General features: G+C 42.6%; 1 protein-coding gene across 1 annotated transcript in view; it reads left to right on the top strand.

Annotated features, from left to right (window-relative positions):
- DAPP1 (dual adaptor of phosphotyrosine and 3-phosphoinositides 1) overlaps positions 1-21,198 on the top strand; it is a 51,104-nt gene that overhangs the window by 13,724 nt on the left and 16,182 nt on the right. Inside the window, exons 2-3 of the mRNA XM_045998362.1 lie at positions 6,932-7,054; positions 10,867-11,000. Coding sequence (XP_045854318.1) covers positions 6,932-7,054; positions 10,867-11,000 — 257 coding nt within the window. The remainder of the gene's footprint in view (positions 1-6,931; positions 7,055-10,866; positions 11,001-21,198) is intronic.

The raw sequence follows: 21,198 nt of genomic DNA, 5'->3' as shown, positions 1-21,198 counted from the left end.
AGAAGACAGTGTTCCAATACATGAAAACAAAAGGGTTTTCTTACCATAGCACTATTATTAGTCACCTTGACTGCTGAGGAAACTAAAGTTGCTATTTGTGTGGAGTCACATAGCAAACAAGTAGGAAGTGGGAGCAAACAGACAAGCTAAGGAAGTGACCGAGACAAAGGCAAGGTCCCTCCTCAGCAGAACTCTCCCCGACGTGCCGTGCTACATGGACATTTGTGATAGAAGCTCTCTGCTGCTTCGCATTTCTTTTCGGTTGGCATTTCCCAGTTGTAAAAAGGTTCTTACTGCCCTTGATTCTAAAAACATCGGTCTCCTGATGCAGCTGGGGAAGACATGACAGAACGGCAGAGGGAAATGACTTACTTGGGAGTTTTAACCAACCAACAGTAGGTACAGTGTAAATCCCCAGCATGATGCAATTGTCAAGAAACTAACACAATCCTGGGGTTGCCTTACTACAGACCCAGCAGTAGAATAAGAGGGATCCTTTGAGGCTTCGTTTTCCAAGTCAGAGCTTACCTTTAACATAGATTTTAAAAATTTAGAAGGTTTCAGAGGGGATAATGTCCCTTGGTGCCCGTCATGAAAAGAGAAGTTGAAGGCGATGGAAAGAGAAAAGAGTGCAATCTAAGTGCTTCAGCTGTTTAAGTATCATGTATAGAACTCCAAGAAGTAGCTCTGGGACCATCTGTGGAAAGCTAGACAGCAGGAAATAGCAATTCAATGTAGGCAAGAGTTTTCTGGCCATCAACCATAGCAATATGGAAAGATCTTGCCTATAGAGTAGTGAGTTCCCGTCATTGATGATATGTAGCAAAGGTTGGATGAGAGTCTTGTTAGGGTTGAGGCTTTATTCACCCACTGTACAAAAGAATTCTTAGAAAGAACTATAGGGATGCCTGGGTGGCTCAGATGGTTAAGTGGCTGCCTTCGGCTCAGGTCATGATCCTGGGGTCCTGGGATTGAGTCCCGCATCGGGCTCCTTTCTCAGCGGGGAGCCTGCTTCTCTCTCTCTGCCTCTGCCTGCCTCTCTGCCTACTTGTGATCTCTGCCTGTCAAATAAATAAATAAAATCTTTAAGAAAAAAAAAAAAGGGGGGCGCCTGGGTGGCTCAGTGGGTTAAAGCCTCTGCCTTCGGCTCAGGTCATGATCTCAGGGTCCTGGGATCGAGCCCCGCATCGGGCTCTCTGCTCAGCAGGGAGCCTGCTTCCTCCTCTCTCTTTCTGTCTGCCTCTCTGCCTACTTGTGATCTCTCTCTGTCAAATAAATAAATAAAATCTTTAATAAAAAAAAAAAGAAAAAAAAAGAACTATAAACCAACCTGATGGTGGGGGATTATACATGGATTTTATTCCCTAAGCTAAACATTTTTTTAAAGATCCATTTATTTATTTGAGAGAGAGAGAGGATGTGTGTGCAGGGGTGAGTCAGGTGGGGGGCAGAGGGAGAAGGAGAGAGAGAGAGAGAATCTTAAGCAGACTCCCCACTGAGCACAGAGCCCAACGTGGAGCTTGATCGTACGACCCTGAGATCATGACCTGAACTGAAAACAAGAGGCAGGTGCTTAACCAACTGAGCACCAGATGCCCCTAAGCTAAACATTTTTAATAGTTTAATTTTTTAGAGCTTAGAAGCATATATAATTTTTAGAGACACTAGAAATAAGTTTGCTGGGAAGCCAATGAGGCCGCAGCTTCAGGGCCCCTCCCTGGTACAGACCCTAGTCATATGGTTAATAAATGTCACCAATTCAAAGGGTATTTAAGATTAGTTCCTATACAAGAAAATGTAAAACACTCTGGAATCTTAGAACTCATATTTGAGAGAAATTTGATAGAGGTCCCAGAATTTAGTAATGATTTTAAAAACTTGATTACCCATAAGCCTGAAAATAATTTTTCTATGCTATGAATAATTTTTAGAAAAATATTCTAGATGAAAGACTGACTTATTATTCTAGTCTCTCTCTAGAAAACTATATTATAAAATTGTTGTCATGTAAAGAAATAAAGATAATACAACCAAAAATATAGAGGAAAAAAGTATAAGGGTATGTGAGGCAGTTAATGAAAATGAGTTGTTTTTCTTGGTTTTGTGATGTTTGTTAGCTTTTTAAATGTGTCTTTTTTGTGTGATTTCCCATTCTACATAATTATTTAATTTTTTGTGTGTGAAATTTTATATCAGTTTTCTTAAAGAGAATTGCAAATTTTACAAGCTTCAACCTGTCTAAATTCTGACTCTTTGGCCTAATAATCAGAATAACAACAACAACAAAAAAAATGTTTTAAACGGTTCCAGTGATAGGAATTTAGTTGGAATACAGTTCCGTGCAATTAGGGCTTTATGTAAGGAGTTCAAGTGTGCATATGAAGCCATAAAAATCACTGTAGAATCAGCCAAGGACCTGTCAATCCCCAGCACCCTCTGTCACTCAGCCAACCTCCCAGCTTCGTCTCCACACCTGATGGCTGCCCGCTGCACTCGCCCCGAGGTGCTCACACCACCGAGTGCTGCTCTGATGCGAGACACACTTACCATTCTCTGGTTTCCAGGCCTGCTCTCCTATCATTCCCTTCCCTGGACAGCGGTCACTCCAAATCTCACCGTGCTTTACATGGAGAAAAAGTTTCTCTCTCTCCCCAGCTTTCCCCTACCCCGCCCGGGTGCTAGGTCACTTCCAGTGTTCAATAAACAGCAGCGGAATAAAGGAAAGAATAAAACAAATTATTAACAGAGCTGTCTCTGGAGGTTGGAGTAAAGAAGACATTAACTGCTTCCCTTTTTTTCCAGTTCTAGTCTCCTGGTGGATAGATGAATCTGTTTTATTATTATTTTTTAGATCAAGCCAAATCAGGAAACTGTGATGGAGCTACAGTCTTCCTTAACAACACCCTTCACCTTGGTTCCTTCCAGGATTTGAATTTGGTGGTGTATTTTTTTCAGACTTCTATTTTATGCTTTTGCATACCTGTATATGATTATGTGTATGTGTGGTATTGTTTGGGTGGAAAGGAAAGTTGTTTGTTTGTTTTTTTAAATAAGAAGTGTCATCCCATACCTGTCACTAGTCCTCTAACTTAATAATGTGTTTTGGGATCCATCAGCTTTGATGTGTGCGTGCACACAAACATCCTCAGTGATGCGTAGTGGGGGTGCACTTGGCTTCTTAGCAGAACAATTTTCAGGTGTTTAGGACCGCATTGTTCTTTGTTGCAAGTTAAGCATTCTGGGCACCCCCCACCCCCACCCCCCGACCCCCTTTCACACAAAATGCTTATAGCACCTGACCCCTTGCCCTCATCAACAAAATGCTCTCAATGGCATTTCGCCCTCGGTTAACTTCTTACATAATCTTCTTCTAGGAGCTCTCAACTTTATTTATCGTCTTGCTGCTGGTAGATATTTAGGATGGTTCCAAATTTTTACTCTCACCGACAAGTCTGCAATAAACACCTTTATTCTTATTTCCTTCAGTTCACGTGTGAGTCTTGCAAGAGGCTGACTCTAGAACAGGAATCCCTGGTCACATGCCCATGTTCAGCCCATGTGTGCTGGATTCCCCCCCAGCCTTCTACCCTTACCAGCACTGAATGGTAATACCCATGGCCCTGTATTCTTCTATACCTAATACTGTCTAATTCTTCAATTTTAGCCATGCTGGTGAGTAAAGAAAATATCACGTTGTTGTCTTGATTTACAGTTCTCTAATTAGTATTGAGACTATTTGAAATTCGTATTTGTTCCTTTGTGAAAGACTCCCACTTTCTCTTCTCTATGTGTACATATTTTAATTTTTACTACATATGATTTATAATTGGAAAAAATGATACACATTTTACGAAATAACTTACTGTCCTTCACAGCCTACTCAGATATTGGCTCATTCAAACAATGGTCTTGATCTTTCTTCCTGGAACCATTCTCTAGAACGTAGTTTGCAAAGTACTTGGCTTACCCTCCTGACTAAATTAGTGGAGACTAGACCAGGAATTTTCCATTTCTGTTCCCTTTGACCTGCCTCGTATAATCTGGAACAGATTTGAAGCTTAATAAATCAAGATTGGAATGATAAAAGGTAGAGAAGGTTGTTATGAGAAAACTATCAGCTTTATTTTCAACCTTTGGCTGTTTGTGGACACGGTCTTGAATGATCCTTACCGAAAGTGGACATAGAGCTAGAAAGGACATGTAATGTTATTTGGATCTTGAGTTACTTCCCCAGAAGATACGTTCATCAAGATTTCTAGGAAAGGGATACTTAGCTCAACTAAAAGAGGAAGGTCAGATGTGGAAGAGCTCTTTGGGGAATGAGGATCCCATTGCCCCAGAGACATCTTGAAATGTGGAGGCTGCCGGGTAGTCTCTGTCTTAGGTCATCCCACGCCCAGGACTTTGGATAAAACCCAATGGGATGGCAATAGTGACTCAGCCAAGCTGCCATCCAGAAACTAACCCGTGCTGAGAGATTCCACATTCAGGACAGTGTGATTCTCCCTGCTTTACGCTCAAGTGTTTCTTGTATGTTTATGATACATCGTTATGATTTGAAAGATGAGCATAAAAAAATTCTCAGTAAAAACTGCCATCCGGCTGTAATTACCAGAAGAATTCTGTAAATGTTTTCATCACAGACTTCAGATCTCACTGGAAAGAATCCAAAAAAATGTCCAAGCCCTTTATGTTTTAGAATTTCATTAATCAAGTTTTATCACTTCAAAGAAGTAACCCATTGGCTCAAACAGAATCTTATACCAAAGTGTTCATCCAAAAAGTAATTATTGGCATGATGTATTTAAGGACTTGTGACCTTGTGGAGATTTCACCTGTCAAAAAGAATTAGAATCTTGGCTGTAGCCGAACCTGAAGTTTTTTATAGCTTCACTTTTAATTCCTACAATTATCCTTTTTCTATTGAGGCATAACTGACGTACAACATTGTATTCGTTCCAGATTCCAGCTGTCCTTTGAAAACATTTTGTAATGAGAAGATTTGAACTCGTCTGAATCAGTTCAAGGAAGGGGGCTTCTTTGTGCATAAACAACTGGGCGATCTTATAGAAATGTTACCATTGCTTCCAGCCCACAAATACATTTCTAATACTGGATGGGGGCATCTGTGCCCCACAGAGGAAATATGCTAAAGAAAGATGTATTGGGAAATGCAGATTTAGAAAACAGATTGGTTGGAGACCTATGTAGAAACTTCCTTCCACAGATGGTCTTACATGGACTGTTTATTATCAAGCTAAAGTTTCATGCCAGAGGGATGTCCCAGTAGACGACAGCAGGAGCCCTCACCCTCAGAGTAGGACTCTTCCTTGAAGTTTCGTTTGTTTGTTTTTTAGGATTTTATTTATTTGAAAGAGAGAGCACAAGTCGGGAGGGCAGAGGGAGAGGGAGAAGCAGATGCCCCACTGAGCAGAGAGCCTGAGACAGGGCTGGATCCCAGGACCCTGGGATTGTGACCTGAGCCAACGCAGACACTTAACCGACTGAGCCCCCCAGGCATCCATCTTCCTTGAGGTTCTTGTACACTCTCCATTCATCCTCAATACCTCTTATCACTGGCATAGTTGACATCGCTTGTGTAGTTGCCTGTGACTCCTTCCTCTCCGGCCCTGAGCTGAGGGTCCCTTGCAGGGGTGACTGTCCCCTGTACATAGCTTCCCATTTTCCAAAATAAACTGAAGGTAATAAAAAAATTATATTTGAGGCCAAAGAAAATCACATTGATGAGGATACTGTAGCACAAGTTAGGTTTTGTGGGTCCCAGTGATTTCATGTAACCACTACCGTGTCCTGAGTTCTGATGTTTGCCTGGCCTGTTTCGGCCATTTCATGTGTGTTAATGTGAGTGGTACTCACAACTGCCCATGGGATATGGCTAGTGTGAATCCTGTTTTAGAAGTGAGAAAGCTGAGGCTCTGACTGGTTACGTAATTTGCCCAGGGTTGTGCAGCTGGTGGAGGTGTCTATCACCTGGATAGGACTTGAGTGAACCAACTCCAGGGGCCACAATCCCATCTCACCAGACTGGACCGCCTCTAGTGAGTCATTAAAAAAACGTGTAAGATCTATGGGGAAAGGAGCAGAGCAGTGTGCCTAGAATGCTCTTACTTCCACAGAGTTAGGAGGTGGGGGTCGTACTAGAATGCCTTCAGATGCATAGCTGTCTCTGAGGGGGAAACATGGGGAAACGGCTGACATTGGTGTCCTCTGGAAAGAAAACGGGAACTGGGGATTCAGGGTGAGAACAAGGTTTTTACTGAGTCTTCTTTTTGAGCCACTTGGGGTTTTTTCTTCTACCATGGATCTATGTTACCTTTTCTAAAACAAACTTTTTAAAAAACATCTAGATTGATTTGAATCTCCTTGGGACTTCTCAAATACTTGTCAGTCTGAAACATGATCTGATGGGGTTTACGTGTCAGTATAAAACATCGGAATTCCTGTGTTCAACTTCATCTCACTGATGACCGTGGACTTCAGTATAGTAGCTCAGTGGTTTGCCAACACTGCAAAAGGCAGGACCATGCTTGCAAAAGAGCGTGAGAGAGAGAGATCAAGAGAAAGAAAATTGGCCAAATCTTATTCTTAACGGTTATTTTTGACTTGGACTTTGAAAAAAAATCTTGCTAAAGGTAAGACCCTATCTCTAAATAAGGTCACATGCTGAAGTACTGGGATTCAGGACTTCAACATATGAATTGTCAGGACACAGTTCAACCCTTAACCTTGCTTTTGGCCAGTTCTCTCTACTCTCCCCTCGGCCCGGCCCAGAGAGTTCCTTGTCCTGATGTTTGGTCTGGGCTACCTGTGGTGGAGAACATTGCTGAGGTCATCTCTGAGAGGAAAACCCAGTGAAGGAAGAGTCACCTGTGGTGAGTCCCAAGTGAAAGTGTGGTTCTCTCCTTCCTAGGTGGTATCATGGCAACCTCACACGCCACGCGGCTGAGGCTCTTCTCCTCTCAAACGGATGTGATGGCAGCTACCTTCTGAGGGACAGCAATGAAAGGACCGGGCTGTACTCTCTCTCTGTGAGGTAAGCCGCTGATGAACTCTATGAATTCAGCGTTGCTCCCAGTCTTCCTTACACAGGCATTGACTTTATCATCACACTCACATTGCCAGGTAACAACATTCTCACATTGCCAGAAACAAATTCTCTTGACTCCTGGGCGACCTGCAGCTCTAAGGATTCCAAGGCCTGAGTGGTAGACTGTGAGAACCGTTCCTTCTCCTTCCCTCAGCGGGAAAGGAAACGGGAGAGCCTAAAGACACTTTATGAATTGTTTAGTGTCTCACCTGATGGAGAAACCGAAACCCAAATGCTAAATTGTCTTTGCACCCCATAAATCAATGATAGAAACCGCACTGGAATCCAAATTCCTGAAACCTGGCCCAGCATCCTCTTAACAGTTCTTGCTAGCCCTGGAAAATCAGAATGACTTGGGACTGTGCAGCATTCATAATCACAAACTCAAGCAGGCAGTAAGGCAAATTTTAAGGTTTGTTTTCTTTCTATAAATGGATTTCTCCAAGCTCCACTTCCTCTGAGTGTTAATGGAATTGATCTGGTCCCTACACAGCCCTAACCCGTGATGGTCCAATCCTTCCAGGGTCTCTCTCCTCTCCTGCTTCTTCCTACCTGGCCTCTTGATCAGGGAAGCTGACCTCGCCCGGTGATAATCGGGGGGAGGCGTTGGTTTTCGGTCAGCATCTGTCACCTTGGCCTCTGCGGGCGTGTAGCAAGGCTTTCTGGGTTTATGGGACATTGCCTTCTGCTTGGACTTGGGATGTGAGGATCCATGAAATTGACAACCTCAAACCATTACTGTTTTTTTCCTGTTCTCATAGCACCTCCATATGCTCCTGAAAAGATCCCTTGGGGGGCTCCTGAGTGGCTCAGTCGGTTAATCGACTGCCTTCAGCTCATGTTATGATCTTGGGGTCCTGGGATCGAGCCTCAGGCCAGACTCTCTGCTCCTTGGGGAGCCTGCTGCTTCTCCCTCTCCCTCTGCCTACCTCTCCCCCTGCTTGTGCTCTCTCTGTCAAATAAATGAATAAAATCTTAAAAAAAAAAATAAAAGAGTCCCTTGATGTACCCCTCACGCTGATCTGACATGAGGTTTTCTCTATTCTTTTCTGCCCCACGTGGTCTAGGCCTCCTTGTCACTAACTCAACATCTACATCTACACTCCTTTCCCTCTGAATCCTTTTTCATCCAGTTCAGAGACTGAACTGTTTTTTTTGTTTGTTTGTTTTTGTTTTTCTGTTTTGTTTTTTTAAATCTCCTCTCCCTCTGATAGGGGCAAAGACTGGCTTCAAAAGTATTTCCCGAAATAACTGATGGCAGGTTTCTATGAGCTCAAAAGCCAAGAATTAATTTTCTTTTCTTCTCTTTGTGCTTCTGGACTTCCATATTTTCTGTGCCCATAATGAGTTACCCCAAACTCAGTGGCTTTAAACAACTCCATTGATCATCTCACAGTCTCTGTGTGTTGCAAGCCCAGGTGGTTTCTCCAGTTTCTCTGCTGGGGCTCCTACCAGCCCGAAACCAAGGTGCTGGCTGACACTGTGGTTCAGCGGGGACTCAGAATCCTCTTCCCTCAATCTCTTCTTTTTTGCTTCTTTCCTTTTCATTCATTTCCTTACTGCTGTAGGACTGAGTTCCATCTTTTCGATGTAGCTATGACCAGGGACCAGGGTCAGCCTCTGGAATCCACACATAGTTAGTTCCCTGCCAAGTGGCCCCCACAGGCAGTCACAGCACGGATGTTTGCTTCCTTCTAGAACAGTCTCTCTGATCTCCTCTCCCGTGACCAGCCAGAAAGAACTCTGCTTTTACCAGGACTCTCACATGATTAGGTCAGGCCCACCCACACCGTCTCCCTGTTGTCAGGTCAGCTAATGCGGGCCCTGAATTATCTGCAAAATCCCTTCATAGTAGCATCTACACTAGCATTTTATTGAATAAATGGGAAAGGTTTATGTAGTCCAGGGACTGAGAATCAGGGTCGCAATAGCTCGCTGCCTGCCACATCATGGGAGGGTGATGGGATAAATAGGTCATGGAGAAAACACACACACACGCACATTCATTAACATTTTTCATGTTACTCTGCTATATTTTGCTTAGAATTTTTCTAAATAACATTTTTGGGAAAAGTATTAATCAGACAGGAAATTCTGCTCAGGTAGAAGCAAGAATGATGGTTTCTCTGATGGACAGCTACAGGTGAAAATCTCATCAGGTCGTTAGGCTGCAAATCCTTTAATGCATAGATCTCCCCCAAATCACTTAACAAACCTGCGGGAGTATTGGATCAAAGAATGTTAACTTCTCACCTTTAGATCTCATGTGAGCAATTAGATCAGAAGCTCCTTACAAATAGGTGGCACATGTATATCCCATCTGTATAAAAATGTAAATTCAATTCACCAATTTCCAAGACAAACACTTGGAAGTGCTTTCAGAAAAAGAAATAACCACCAGCAGAGGTGACAGGAACCATAGACTGGCTCAGAAGACTGGCTGATTTGTCTCATTCCCTGGTTCACTCCCTTAACAATCAGTGTGTGAGAGCATCCGCTCTATGCCGACCATGGTGGTGAGTGTTGAGAAGGTTCAGACTTCGCTCTGAGGAAGTATAGCCTCATGGGGGGGGGGGGGGGACGCTGCACAGGTAGCTGTCTACAAGGTAGAACACGGTAACCCATGGGAAAGAAAGCAAGATCTGTGCTTGGAAGGTTGAGAAGAGCAAAGCAAGTAACTTAAGATGGAAGGATCATGCAGTGACTGACAGAGTGAGTGGTATTTGAACTGATGCTTGATCAGAAACAAAGGGGATGCTGTTGCAGGTGAAGGGGGCTGGGGGCTGTAAGAGCTAAGAGACAACAACAGAAACTTCTAGGAGAACTGAAGGTCCACTTGGCTTAGAGCAGCCGTTCTCAGGGTGTGGTCCCCAGACCAGCAGCATCACCAAGAACATGTTAGGGGTGCAAATTCCCGGGCTCCACACCTTGGAAGTACTGAGTCAGGCATCCAGGAGGTGGAACCCAGAAATCTGGGTTTTAACAAGCCCTCCTGGTGATTCTGATTTCTGATGCATGCTAAAGTTGGAGCAGGCCATTCATAGAGAAGAGAGGAATCGTGGGAGTCAAATAATGTATCTCTATGTAAGATATATATAATTTATATATAATGTGTAATATAGAATTTATATACGCTTCGTATTTATATATATAATTTATATTATAAACAATACATAATTTATATATTTATATATAACTATAAATACTTACAATTTATAATTTATTTAGTGCCCTGCCTTATTCCAAAAGTGAGGTGGCAAATGACGTTGTAGGAAATGGGGTATTTCGTTCTGCAGGCAGTGGAACCAGCATGGCAAAAAAGGGCAAATTAAGTGACAGAAACAGAATTCAGATGGACTCCCAAACAAGTAAGAGAGAAGAGCCAAAAAGAGGAGAACTTGGGGAGGGTGCGCCCTGCCATTTCTATCATTCCCTATTCTCTGCTGGTCTTAAATACTGAAGGGGGTTACGGGTCCAGAATAACTTTGGGTAAGTCAGAGAATGCACGGGGAGAATCTCCTCTTGTCTTCTATTACAGTGAAAAATTGAGAAGAGCTCTGCCAAAAAAGCACTAGTACTTTAAAAATGCCAGTGGTTTCAATAATTGGGTTGCAAGTCTCAGGTTTTTTTTTTTTTTTTTTTTTTGCAAGTCTCAGTTTTTAGAAGGGTTTAATGGTGATGCTAATACCTAAGGTTATATTTGTCTTCTTCTTCTTCAAAACCTTAAATAACCTTAAGCATTTCTTTTTCCCTTTCAGAGCCAAAGACTCTGTCAAACACTTTCATGTGGAATATACTGGATATTCATTTAAATTTGGCTTTAATGAATTCTCATCTTTGAAGGATTTTGTCAAGCATTTTGCAAATCAGCCTTTGATTGGAAGTGAGACAGGTAAGCAATGAACAGATAGAGACTTCACCTAGGAGACATTGTTTCAGGATAGAGGAGGGACAGGGAGGATTTCATTAAATAGTTGTACTTCTGTTGAATTATGTGCTTATGATACACAATTAGATATGTTTAGAAACAATTTTTTTCAATTACTGTGCCATAAGTTACATTAATAAACTATATAGTTTATTAATATATTAATATATAATATACACATTATATATACATACATATATACATATATGTGTATGTATGTATATATGTTTATATCAGTATTATCTTTGGGAAAAAACAATGTGCTTCGTACAAAGTAGATAGTTTTCTTAGAATGAGTTATTTAATGGATTGATTTAAAATACACGATTTTTTTTTAAATAGTCTTTTCATTTTATAACAATAAATATTATCAACAAAGAAAGAAGGAAGGCTGGAACAACTTTCTAATTGCTCATAATTTTAAGTATGGGCTGTTTGCATATTGGGGAGACCCATAAAAGATAATTTTGAGCATTAAAAAAAATAAAATTCTTACTTAAATTTCCACAAACATCACTGAATATTGCAAGTGTTGACTAGAAATTGCTCTCTTGAGCAAGGCCTTTATTCACCATAAAGTTCTATTTCTCTTATCTTGGCTTTTTAAGTTTTTACACTAGACTTAAAGACGAATAGAAAATTTTGAATTTCCCCGTTTGAGTGGTTAAAGTCAAACTAGAATATTGCAGTTCAACAACAAAAAACACGCGACCTTGGTATTTAAATGATCTGACTTGGTTTTCTGTACCAGTTCCATAAAGTAAGCAGAAGATACAGTATTTCTGTATTTGTGATACAGAATCACAATATTATGTGACCTGAGTGATGGTAACTCTCAGTTAATCGAAAGCTGGGCAATTCCAGAACTTGCGGCAGAAGAGGAACTCAAGACTTAGCAGCACCACTGTTTTACCATGAACTTGTACATACTCATTTTCTGGGTAAACATGGCCAGTGGGCATTCTGTTAACTTCACTGTGGTGGGGAGAGATGCCACCACTGGTTTTTCCTTTTCTGCTGTTTCTGTGGCCTGGATAGACCCTGAGATGAATCATACGGTTTCAAGTATAGACGAAAAGCACAGTGGAAACCACAAAATAGTTGCCTTACTTTATACTCACTGCACAAGGCCTGTAATAGAATATTCCAAACTATGAACTTGAAGCTATAATTTTTTTTTTTTTTTTCTGGTGGAAATTCTTCCAGTTGGCCCTGGAAGTTACCTCATCATTTAACCAGCAATAGTTCTCATCACTCTTAGCAGGTGGGCATGTATTATTTATTTCCATCACTCCCAGTGTTGGCAAGTTTTTCAGTTTCTCAAATCCCTTCACTTCGGACAGACTTCTTGTTTCCAACCCTCAGTTTTATTTACTTCTTGGTCACTAGAACTTTAGAAGAGACTTTTTGAAGCAAAAGACTTTTTTTTATCTGCCTCTCCTTGTGTCCTTCTGCACGTCCCCCAGGTCCCGATACGGTGCCTGACACTTGAGGTGAATGAATGGATGAGTGGGTGGAAAACTGTGAGAGAGAACTCTGTGTCGCCTCAAAGCCATGAAAAGTGTTATCTTGCAGCCTTCTTTCTTCCTCCAAGCAACATCAGTGTCCTTCTTTTAAAAGCTCCTCCTAGATTCTATTTTTAACCCCTTGGATCATTCTCAGTGCTCCTTCCTGAACTTTCTCCAAGTTAGAGAAAAGGTGCACACTCTTACCTATCAAAATGTGCATGTAGTGGTTTTTGGTTGAACCTTTCTGGCACAGGTCCAATCTCCAGCCAAGAGGATCACCTAAGATTTCACTGAAGTATAGACTCGTTGACATTGAATTCAGGACAATGAAATTTCCTGTAAATACATTAAGTTTCCCTGTAAATATGTCAGTCTAACTAAAGAAGGTTTACCATTAATCCATTAAGGATTATTTAAAAAAAAAAAAGTATAATCCTGACTGCTGGGGTAGTTTTATCCAAAGCAAGTTTGCTGTATTATTAACATTAACCATAACTACTTTATGTATTGCACTGAAACTCAGGAAACTAAGATTTTTATCCTCTCTGCTGCACCTTCTCTGTTCCATCATCATCCAGCAGGGAATTTGCTCTTATTTGAACCCCTGCCACAGGCTCTTGATGCTTATGAGTATGTACTTGGCTTACTAACTTCCAGCCCTTGAGTTAGATTCCACTGACTCTGAAATATTCCTCTTATCTGTCCCAGCCAGATGAAGGCAAAGCCACTGAGGCTGGGAACAAGGGGAAAACCCATGACAAGTGAGTGTTCTAGTTTTGCCCCTCTGAGAGTAAGAGGCCTCAGGAAACAAGATAACGTGCTGAAGTCATGATGACTTTTAAGCCCAGCCGATTTGCAGAAGCCACAGTCAGCACCGTGACCTGTGAATAACAGAGAATGGAAACCAGGATGCCACTTTCCAAAAATAGGTCTCTTCTTATTCATTTAAGTATTGGCTCCTGGTGTTTACCCACAGTGATGGGGGAAACCTCCAGGCTGATGATTTCTTGTTCGCCATCAGAGGAAGGGTAAATTCTTAAAGTTTTCATTCAGTTAAAGATTACCAGGGGGGGAAAAAAAAACAAGATTACCAGGGGAGGTATTTGCCTGCATGATGGATGAGGCTTGCAAGGGTTCTCACCTCCAGATCCTAGGAATGGAAAGGACTCGAACTGGGTATGTCAGCCCACTCCTTTTAGCCCGGACCGCCATCAGGCCAGCATCCCCCTGCAGTGCATGGGGAGTGAATTTAAGAGAGACTCCCCCACACTTAATCTACTGGACACATTACCTCCTAGGGCAGTGGGGGACGGTAGGGGGGAGAGAGGGGGAACCTCTAAAATAACCAATAGCCTTACACTTCACCTTACAGTCATATATAATACAGAGGGGATCCCAGGTTTTCCTTAGGCTCTGGGTCTTAAGAAAATCTTTGTATTGAGGAGACATAAAAGTGTTAACCTCAACGGAAGAATACTATTTTAAGACACCTTTTTTCCTATTCCATTCTTATTCTCTACTCTTTAAACTCTGAGGATTTCTGTTTCTTCATTGGAGGAGTGAAGATTTCCTAAGCAAGATCTAAGCCACCTGACAGCCTCAGTATTCTATTATTATAATTTCCCTTGCTATAATCTGCATTTAACCTTTCCAATCTCCATGAAAGTTTTTGTTCCCTCTAATTTCTCCTTATTGACACCCATAAATACTCTTAAGGTATTTCTGACTGTCAAATCCCAGTCATTTCCTAAGTATATCAGAGAAACATCTGACATGTTCTCTCCCTTTACTTTCCTCGGTGGCTCTTTCTGTTCTAACATATTGCATAATTCACTTAAAAAAAAAATCTTTGCAAAATTTTTTTTAAAAAAAATCTTTGCATTAGTATGTAAATCCTATGAGAAGAGAGATTTTTGTCAGTTTTTGTACCCCGATCCTTCGTCCCAGTACGTAAAAGAATAAATGCTGCTAATTATCCACATTTCATCATTTCATGTTGGTTTCCCATTCATCCGTTGCCCAAGACTGCATTTCAATATGCACGGCAACACTGTAACCAGCAAACTTCCGACAATTAACTTTTACTTCCAAAGTTTATACGGAGCGTCGTTTGAAATGATGCTTTGTGTTGTATGTACGCTCAGTAATGATTAAATTCAGAATTTGACTTTCATTTGTAATCATAAGCTTTTATGTAAAACTTCCTTCATATGTGTACATGGCTTCTAAATTCAATTCAAATTAGACTTGGAAATTTGAGACTTTTTTATTAGCATGGGTATGTTTGGTCCATTATCAATTTTTACTATATCCTCTTATAATTAGTTAAGTTTCATATATATAATCTTGAAAATTTAGACAGCATTTATTTTATCTTATTTCATTTGAGAGAGAGCACATGCATGCACAAAGGAGCAGGGAAAGATGGAGGGAGAGGCAGAAGTGTAGAGGAAGAGAGAAAGGGAGAGGGAGAATCAGACTCCCCACTCAATGTGGAGTGCACAGGCCAATGCAGGACTTGATCCCAGGATGCTGAGATCATAACCTGAGCCCAAGTCAGACGCTTAACTGACTGAAACACCCAAGTGGCCCTAGAGAGCATTTATCTTTATCCTTAAATATCCAAATATTATTAGAACAAAAACTACCTTTCCTATTACCTTTTGTTTCTATTAGAATCCTTCTGTGTATGAAATAGTCATACACAATGTATTATAGGAATTACTGTGCTGGGACTTTAATCACCTACCCAGCATGATACAAGTCAAGTGCTATGTTTGTGCTTACCCTTTATAACAATTGGTTCTCAGTTTTGAAGATCCTATCTGGTTCTTTCTTAAATGTCAAATTTCCACTTCTCTTTTTGTCTTGATGTGGGGATTCCCAACCTCTTGATAACTGTTATAGTTATTATTATTTTATTTTGTAACCCCAACCTTTTTACCCAGGTGGCATTTAAGAATAATGAAGTTAAAATTAATTGTAGTTTGAGACTTGTGTGACATTTCTGAAAATTATTAGTGACAACTCAGAATTCTGCCAAACCACAACCAAGAATCACTTCTTTAGCTTATGCTCACCAAAAAAGGAAATTTTCTTAGTTTGTGATGAGGTGTGTTCGAAAAAGGAAAAAGCAAGCAGGGAACGGAAGGGAAGCAACATTTGTGGAGTGCTCATTGAGTTCCTAGCGTTCTATCAGATGTTTTCACATATATCAAATTCTTTTTGACTCTTCTGTACCACGCACCATAAATGTGAAAGTGGTCCCATTTTCCGAAAGGCGATCAAAACTTAGGCATTCTGAGTTATTTGGCCAGGGGGCACCGCTGGCAGGCATCAGAGCTGCGAGTGGAATCCAGGCCAACCTTGCTCTGAAGCACAGGGGCTTTCCATCCACATCACGTCTCCTGGTCTACCAGTGGGCTGGCAGCATGCCATCGCCACGGCAGTGTGACCCCGAGTGGGTCTAGATGGGAAGATTCCCTGCCACAGTGGCCTAAGAGAATGTCCGTAGGACATGGTGGGGCTCTCCCCCACTCTCTTCTTTAAGGTCTGTAACGATATTTTTGGTATGGGATGTAAAGAATGTGCATCAGTTTGAGCCTCTGTCTTTGTATTTACTGCTGTTGTCATTTTATTTACATGAATGGCCTTTTGGGAAATGATACTTTCTCAAGAGGATATCAGGATATCAAGAGGATATCTTAAAACGGAAAAAGGTCAACTAGAAAACATACAGGGTCCCTCCAGAAAGGATACAAAACAGCCTCTGTAAATACAGTCAGGTAAAATGAAATGTAAAGTTTGAATGGGAAGGTGGAAGAAATGGAAACTGAGGCACAAAGACACAATGGCCCCAGGAGGACCGGACTTCAAATGGATAACGTTCATTTACAGGAAACAGGACACACCTCTGGTCACTCAGTGTCCTTGTACTTCTTGCCCCTGCCTCGGGCCTGGGTGTTCAACTGGATTTATAGGCTATGAGAATGGGAACGGAGTCCACAGACCATCTCATTTTTCCTCTACAAACGAAGAAACTGAGGCCTGGTGAGAAATGTTGAGGCAAAAACTCACATCTCCATTCCTCAAGCTGCCTCTTAACCCATTTCTTCGAACTTCCATCCCTGTGTGTGCTGTCTTGCCCACCACGGAGCATATTGCACAGGCTGTAGAGAGTTTCCATGGGGTGGCCACCATGGCTGAGAATGATACGGTAAAATGAGTAAACACATGAACTCCCCGTTCAACTGCTCACCAGCTGGATGTCCTTGGGCAAATTACGTAACCTCTCTGAGATTCAGTTTCATCATCTTATAAATTAGAGCCGATGATCTAATAGTTCATGACTTACTGGTGAAGATTGGATGGGATTAGGTATGTAAGGCTATAAAAATAATTTTTAACATGTCTTTCCATGAAGCATTTTATGGTGATTCACTCCATCGTATTATATGCAAGAGTTCTACCTTCTTTGGTAGATCGTGAAGCATTAGTGAGGGATGATTGAATTTGTGTTTATCAAATGTTTATGTCCTCTCCAAATTTTAAGCCAGTCCCACAGTGGATTCAGATGAAAGGTCAGATCAAGTGGCCACTCCAAAGAGAGTGACCTGACTTGACGTGGGTATTTTAACAGAATCTTCCAACCTGGCTGACTGACCTGCCTCTCATTCCTCAGTGTAGTTCTCCCTGGGAGACTGGACGAGGGAACTTAAAGCCCCTGTATATGTAAATGAACACAGTTTCCCCAGCACCATTTTATGATGGGTTCAAGTTCATCTGCAGAGCAGGTTGCAAAGACAAAAGGAGAAAGATCTCGAATATTCCCGTCACTCCCTCTGGAAAGCTCCTTCACACCAGCAGGAGGTGACAGAGGAAACTGCCATAGATATGCCAGTTGCCAAGCTTGTTTTCTGAACCCGAGGGCAAGGACAAAACACGGATGGATGTGGCCTTATTTTAATTGAGCGAATAGGTATTGAGCACCAACTATGAGCCGCACTATGACGCTACTGACAGCAGAGTGATGAATCAGACATCATTCTCACCCTCAAACATCTTACAGTCTGGCCGAGAAACCTGGTGGGTAAGCAGGTGCTTTATTTAGTTCGTAAAGAAATCCTCTGAATAAAAGTTTCCCTTTTAAGATTGAAGGAAACTTTGGTGGTTCTTATGCACTTTCAGGCGGAGAAGCTTACAGATCATTAACGCTGCTCCAGGAAAGTGGAGTCTTTCTCTCTGCTTCTTTTTCTCCTGTTGATCCTGAAAATACATTCGCAACACAACACAATGGCAAGCTCCTAGGATTGAAGGGAGGCTCCTGCTAGCTCCCATTAATTAACTTTTAATTAAAAAAAAAAAAAGTTTCCCTTTTAGGAGCTATGTGTGTTCTTGAGCTACTCTCTATAGCAGAGATCACCCCAGTGCCTGGGCTCGAGGTTGCTCCTCCAGTGCCGCTGAGGTCCCCCGAAGTCCCGCGAGGTCCCGCGAGGTCCCGCGAGGTCCCGGGAGGTCCCGCGGGAATACAAGCCAGGGCGCGTTTCTGCGCAGTGTCACGAGGGCACAGTCAGAGTGGGCATCCTGTAAGTTAACAGTGCAGCCATGGCAAACTGAACAGTCTCCCCTGGTCCTGCTCTGATCGCCTCAAAAACGTCCCTCCACGGAGCGCTTCTGAAACCAGATTTCACGTCAAAGGCAGGAAACGACAATCTCCTTCATGTAGCTCAGAAACTGAAGCGAAACTTGCAGCCAGGTTTCCCAGACCTGTGGTGGTAGAGCTTCCTCTCTCCTCCCTCTACCAGCCCCTGCCTCCTGTTGCTTTGTAGCTGAATTCTCTGAGCAGATCCTGCAGTTCATTTGTCCTGTCACTCACCTGGAGTTCCTCCTTTAAGGGACTAAGGGCCTACCTTGGACCTTAGGTGGAAATATAATGAGTTTGTGGTGGCTACATTTTCTAAGTTTCTTTTGATTGCAAATGACAGAAACCCACCTTGCCTAGATGAATTTAAAAAACAAAACAAAACAGACAAAAACAAAACCAAAAAGGTGGGGGAGAGGAGTACAGTGGGAGAAGTGGATTTTTTTTTTTTTTTTTTGGTAAGGATATTAGTATTCTTTTCCAGAATATAAAGGCAGGATCAACACCAAGAGCCAATAAAGAATCAGCCCCATGATCACGGCAAATCTGAGGCTTTCAGCAAACCGAAGAGCCTCCCTTGGCCTTGCGCTGATCACCTCAAAAATGTACCTCTGAGACATTTCTGAGACCAGTTTTTATGTGAAAGACGGGGAAGAACATTCTCCTTCATGTAGCTCAGAAACTGAAGATAGTGGGCTTTTCTCTGATAGATCCCTGGGAAGTGAGTCCTGTGAGTGCACTGGGGGGAGGTGTTTGTCGGGGGACGCCGAGGGTCTGTGGGGATCTACCCTGGTGTACAAGAATGGGGCAGTCTCTGCAGAAGGGGAAATCATCATAAGCCCAGCAGCTGTGCCAAGGAGTCTACGTATTGTTTCCTCCTTGACCAGAACCATCACCTCAGGAGGTGGGATTACCAGTGGGAGCTATCATATTATAAGTAGATTGTCATCTTCTTCATTCCACCATTCAGTCTAGCCTCATTCATGGTCTTACTAGCTAAAATCAATCTAAACTCAGTTCTGCTTTCCTGTTGACTCATTATCATTTCTCTCAGTTTAGCGTTTGTTGGTTAAAGTTTAGAAGAGGTTTTTGAAATAGAATATGGTTCTCCCCAGTGGAGATCTGGACAGCCATACTTAACATTGTGGTTCCGTCCTTATCCTGGCGCAGGGTGATCATGACCCTGGGAGGTTGGCTCCCCCCAGGCTCTTCTCTGATGTAACCCTGACCTGCTATGGCATTCATATATCCCCTCACTGATCAAGCCTTCATTATGTCAGCATCTCTCCTGGGAGGCAGGGACACAAATATAAATTTGGCACCATACCTGCTCTGAAGGGACTCTCAGGGTTGGGAATTGCACCTTTGGAAAGACAATGGGTTTATAATACCAAGTGCGTATAGCGTTGTGGCTCAGGCAGCACCCCTGCCCAGAGGTCCTTATACTGTAACACAGCGGGCCTCCAAGGCTGTGCTTATCTCCCAGGAACTGGTGACCCCCCCAAAGATGCCCGCCTCTCTCCCTGCACCTGTGAATATGTTACATTCTGTAGCAGGAGGGAATTAAGTTTGTAGATGGAATTAAGACTACCTGTCAGCTGACTTTGGATGGGGAGGTTACTCTGGATTTTCCAGTGGGCACACTGTAATCATAAGGGTCCTTATAAGCAAAAGATGGAGACGGTAGAGGGAGACCCAGAGACGTGGCAGTGTGGGCAGGCCTCACACGCATTGTTGTTGGCTTTGAAGATGGAGGAATGGGGCCACCAGGGAAGGGATGGTGGCAACTTCCAGAAGCTAGAAAAGACAGGGAATGGATTCTTCCCTAGAGCCTTTCCGGAAAGAGAGCATCCCTGCCAATCCCTTGGTTTTAGATTAATGGGACCCATTTCAGTCTTCTCACCTCCTGAACTGTAAGATAAGAAACCTGAGTTGTTTTAAGCCCTATGGTGGTGGTAATTTGTCACAGAAGCAAAGGGAAGTCACTACAGGTAGTATGCTTGGTTATATGCAAAACCGGAATTGACTCGGTGTGTCTTTCCAGCACATCATTTAAAAAATTATTTTCATATTAAACATAGGGCAAAGGATAAGAATCTAGCATCCTCTTGGAAGAGAAAGCATGAGATTTCACATTTTTTCTAACTTGAAAACTGCTTTGAGCCATGGGCTCCGCGCCCCTCTCCTCCACTGTCAGATGGAAGGTTTAGGAGGGGCCCGTGCGGCTTAAGAAAGGCCGCCAGCGGCTACTAGACTCTGCCATTTTCATTCTTGGCAGAATGTCACACATGGGGCTTTTTTAACTCGACATTTAAAAATGCATGTTCCAGAGATGCGATCATTGGGTTTTCGTTTAAGAATTTAAAAATACTCTATATCAAAGCGTAATAACATCTCACATTTTCATAATCCTTTCACAAACACTTTTTATTCAGTGCTTCAGACAGCCTTGTGAAGAAAGGTCATTATTCTCACGTGTCCGAGGAGGAAACAGAAGCTAGAACGATTGTCCAGGATCCACGGGAACAGAGTGGCAGTGGTGGCTCTTTCCATGATGCCATGGTGACCATTGGGCACATCGTTGGGGGGGGCAATCTTTGCGGGGGCACCTTGGAGCCAGGCCCACATTCACGAGCACCTGGCACATTACGATGGTGTAACACGGCCCCCAAGCCCGCGCAACGTCTGCTCTTGATTTAGGTGTCTCTGCTTTCATTATGACTCCAAAACTGTAAACCTGTCGCTGGCCCCTTGTCCTGATATGACTGGATCTGTTCTCATGAAAGGATCACATTGACAAGAGAGCGCTGACAATGCACAAGCATGGGATGGGGCTGCGGGTCCCCGTGAAAGCCATTTTTCATTGTGATCCCAGTGCTGCAGGTGTGACCTGGATGCAGAAGAAGGAGGCCAGGGTCTCATTCTTCTCTGGGGCCTAGGTCAGAGACCCTCTCTTGGCTTTTCTCGGTGATTCTTGTCAAGGGACAGGAGGGCGTCCCATGGGCCTGTCGTC

This window comes from Meles meles, chromosome 2, assembly GCF_922984935.1.
Source record: "Meles meles chromosome 2, mMelMel3.1 paternal haplotype, whole genome shotgun sequence".
NCBI lineage: Eukaryota > Metazoa > Chordata > Mammalia > Carnivora > Mustelidae > Meles > Meles meles.
This window is presented reverse-complemented; position numbering and strand designations above follow the sequence as displayed.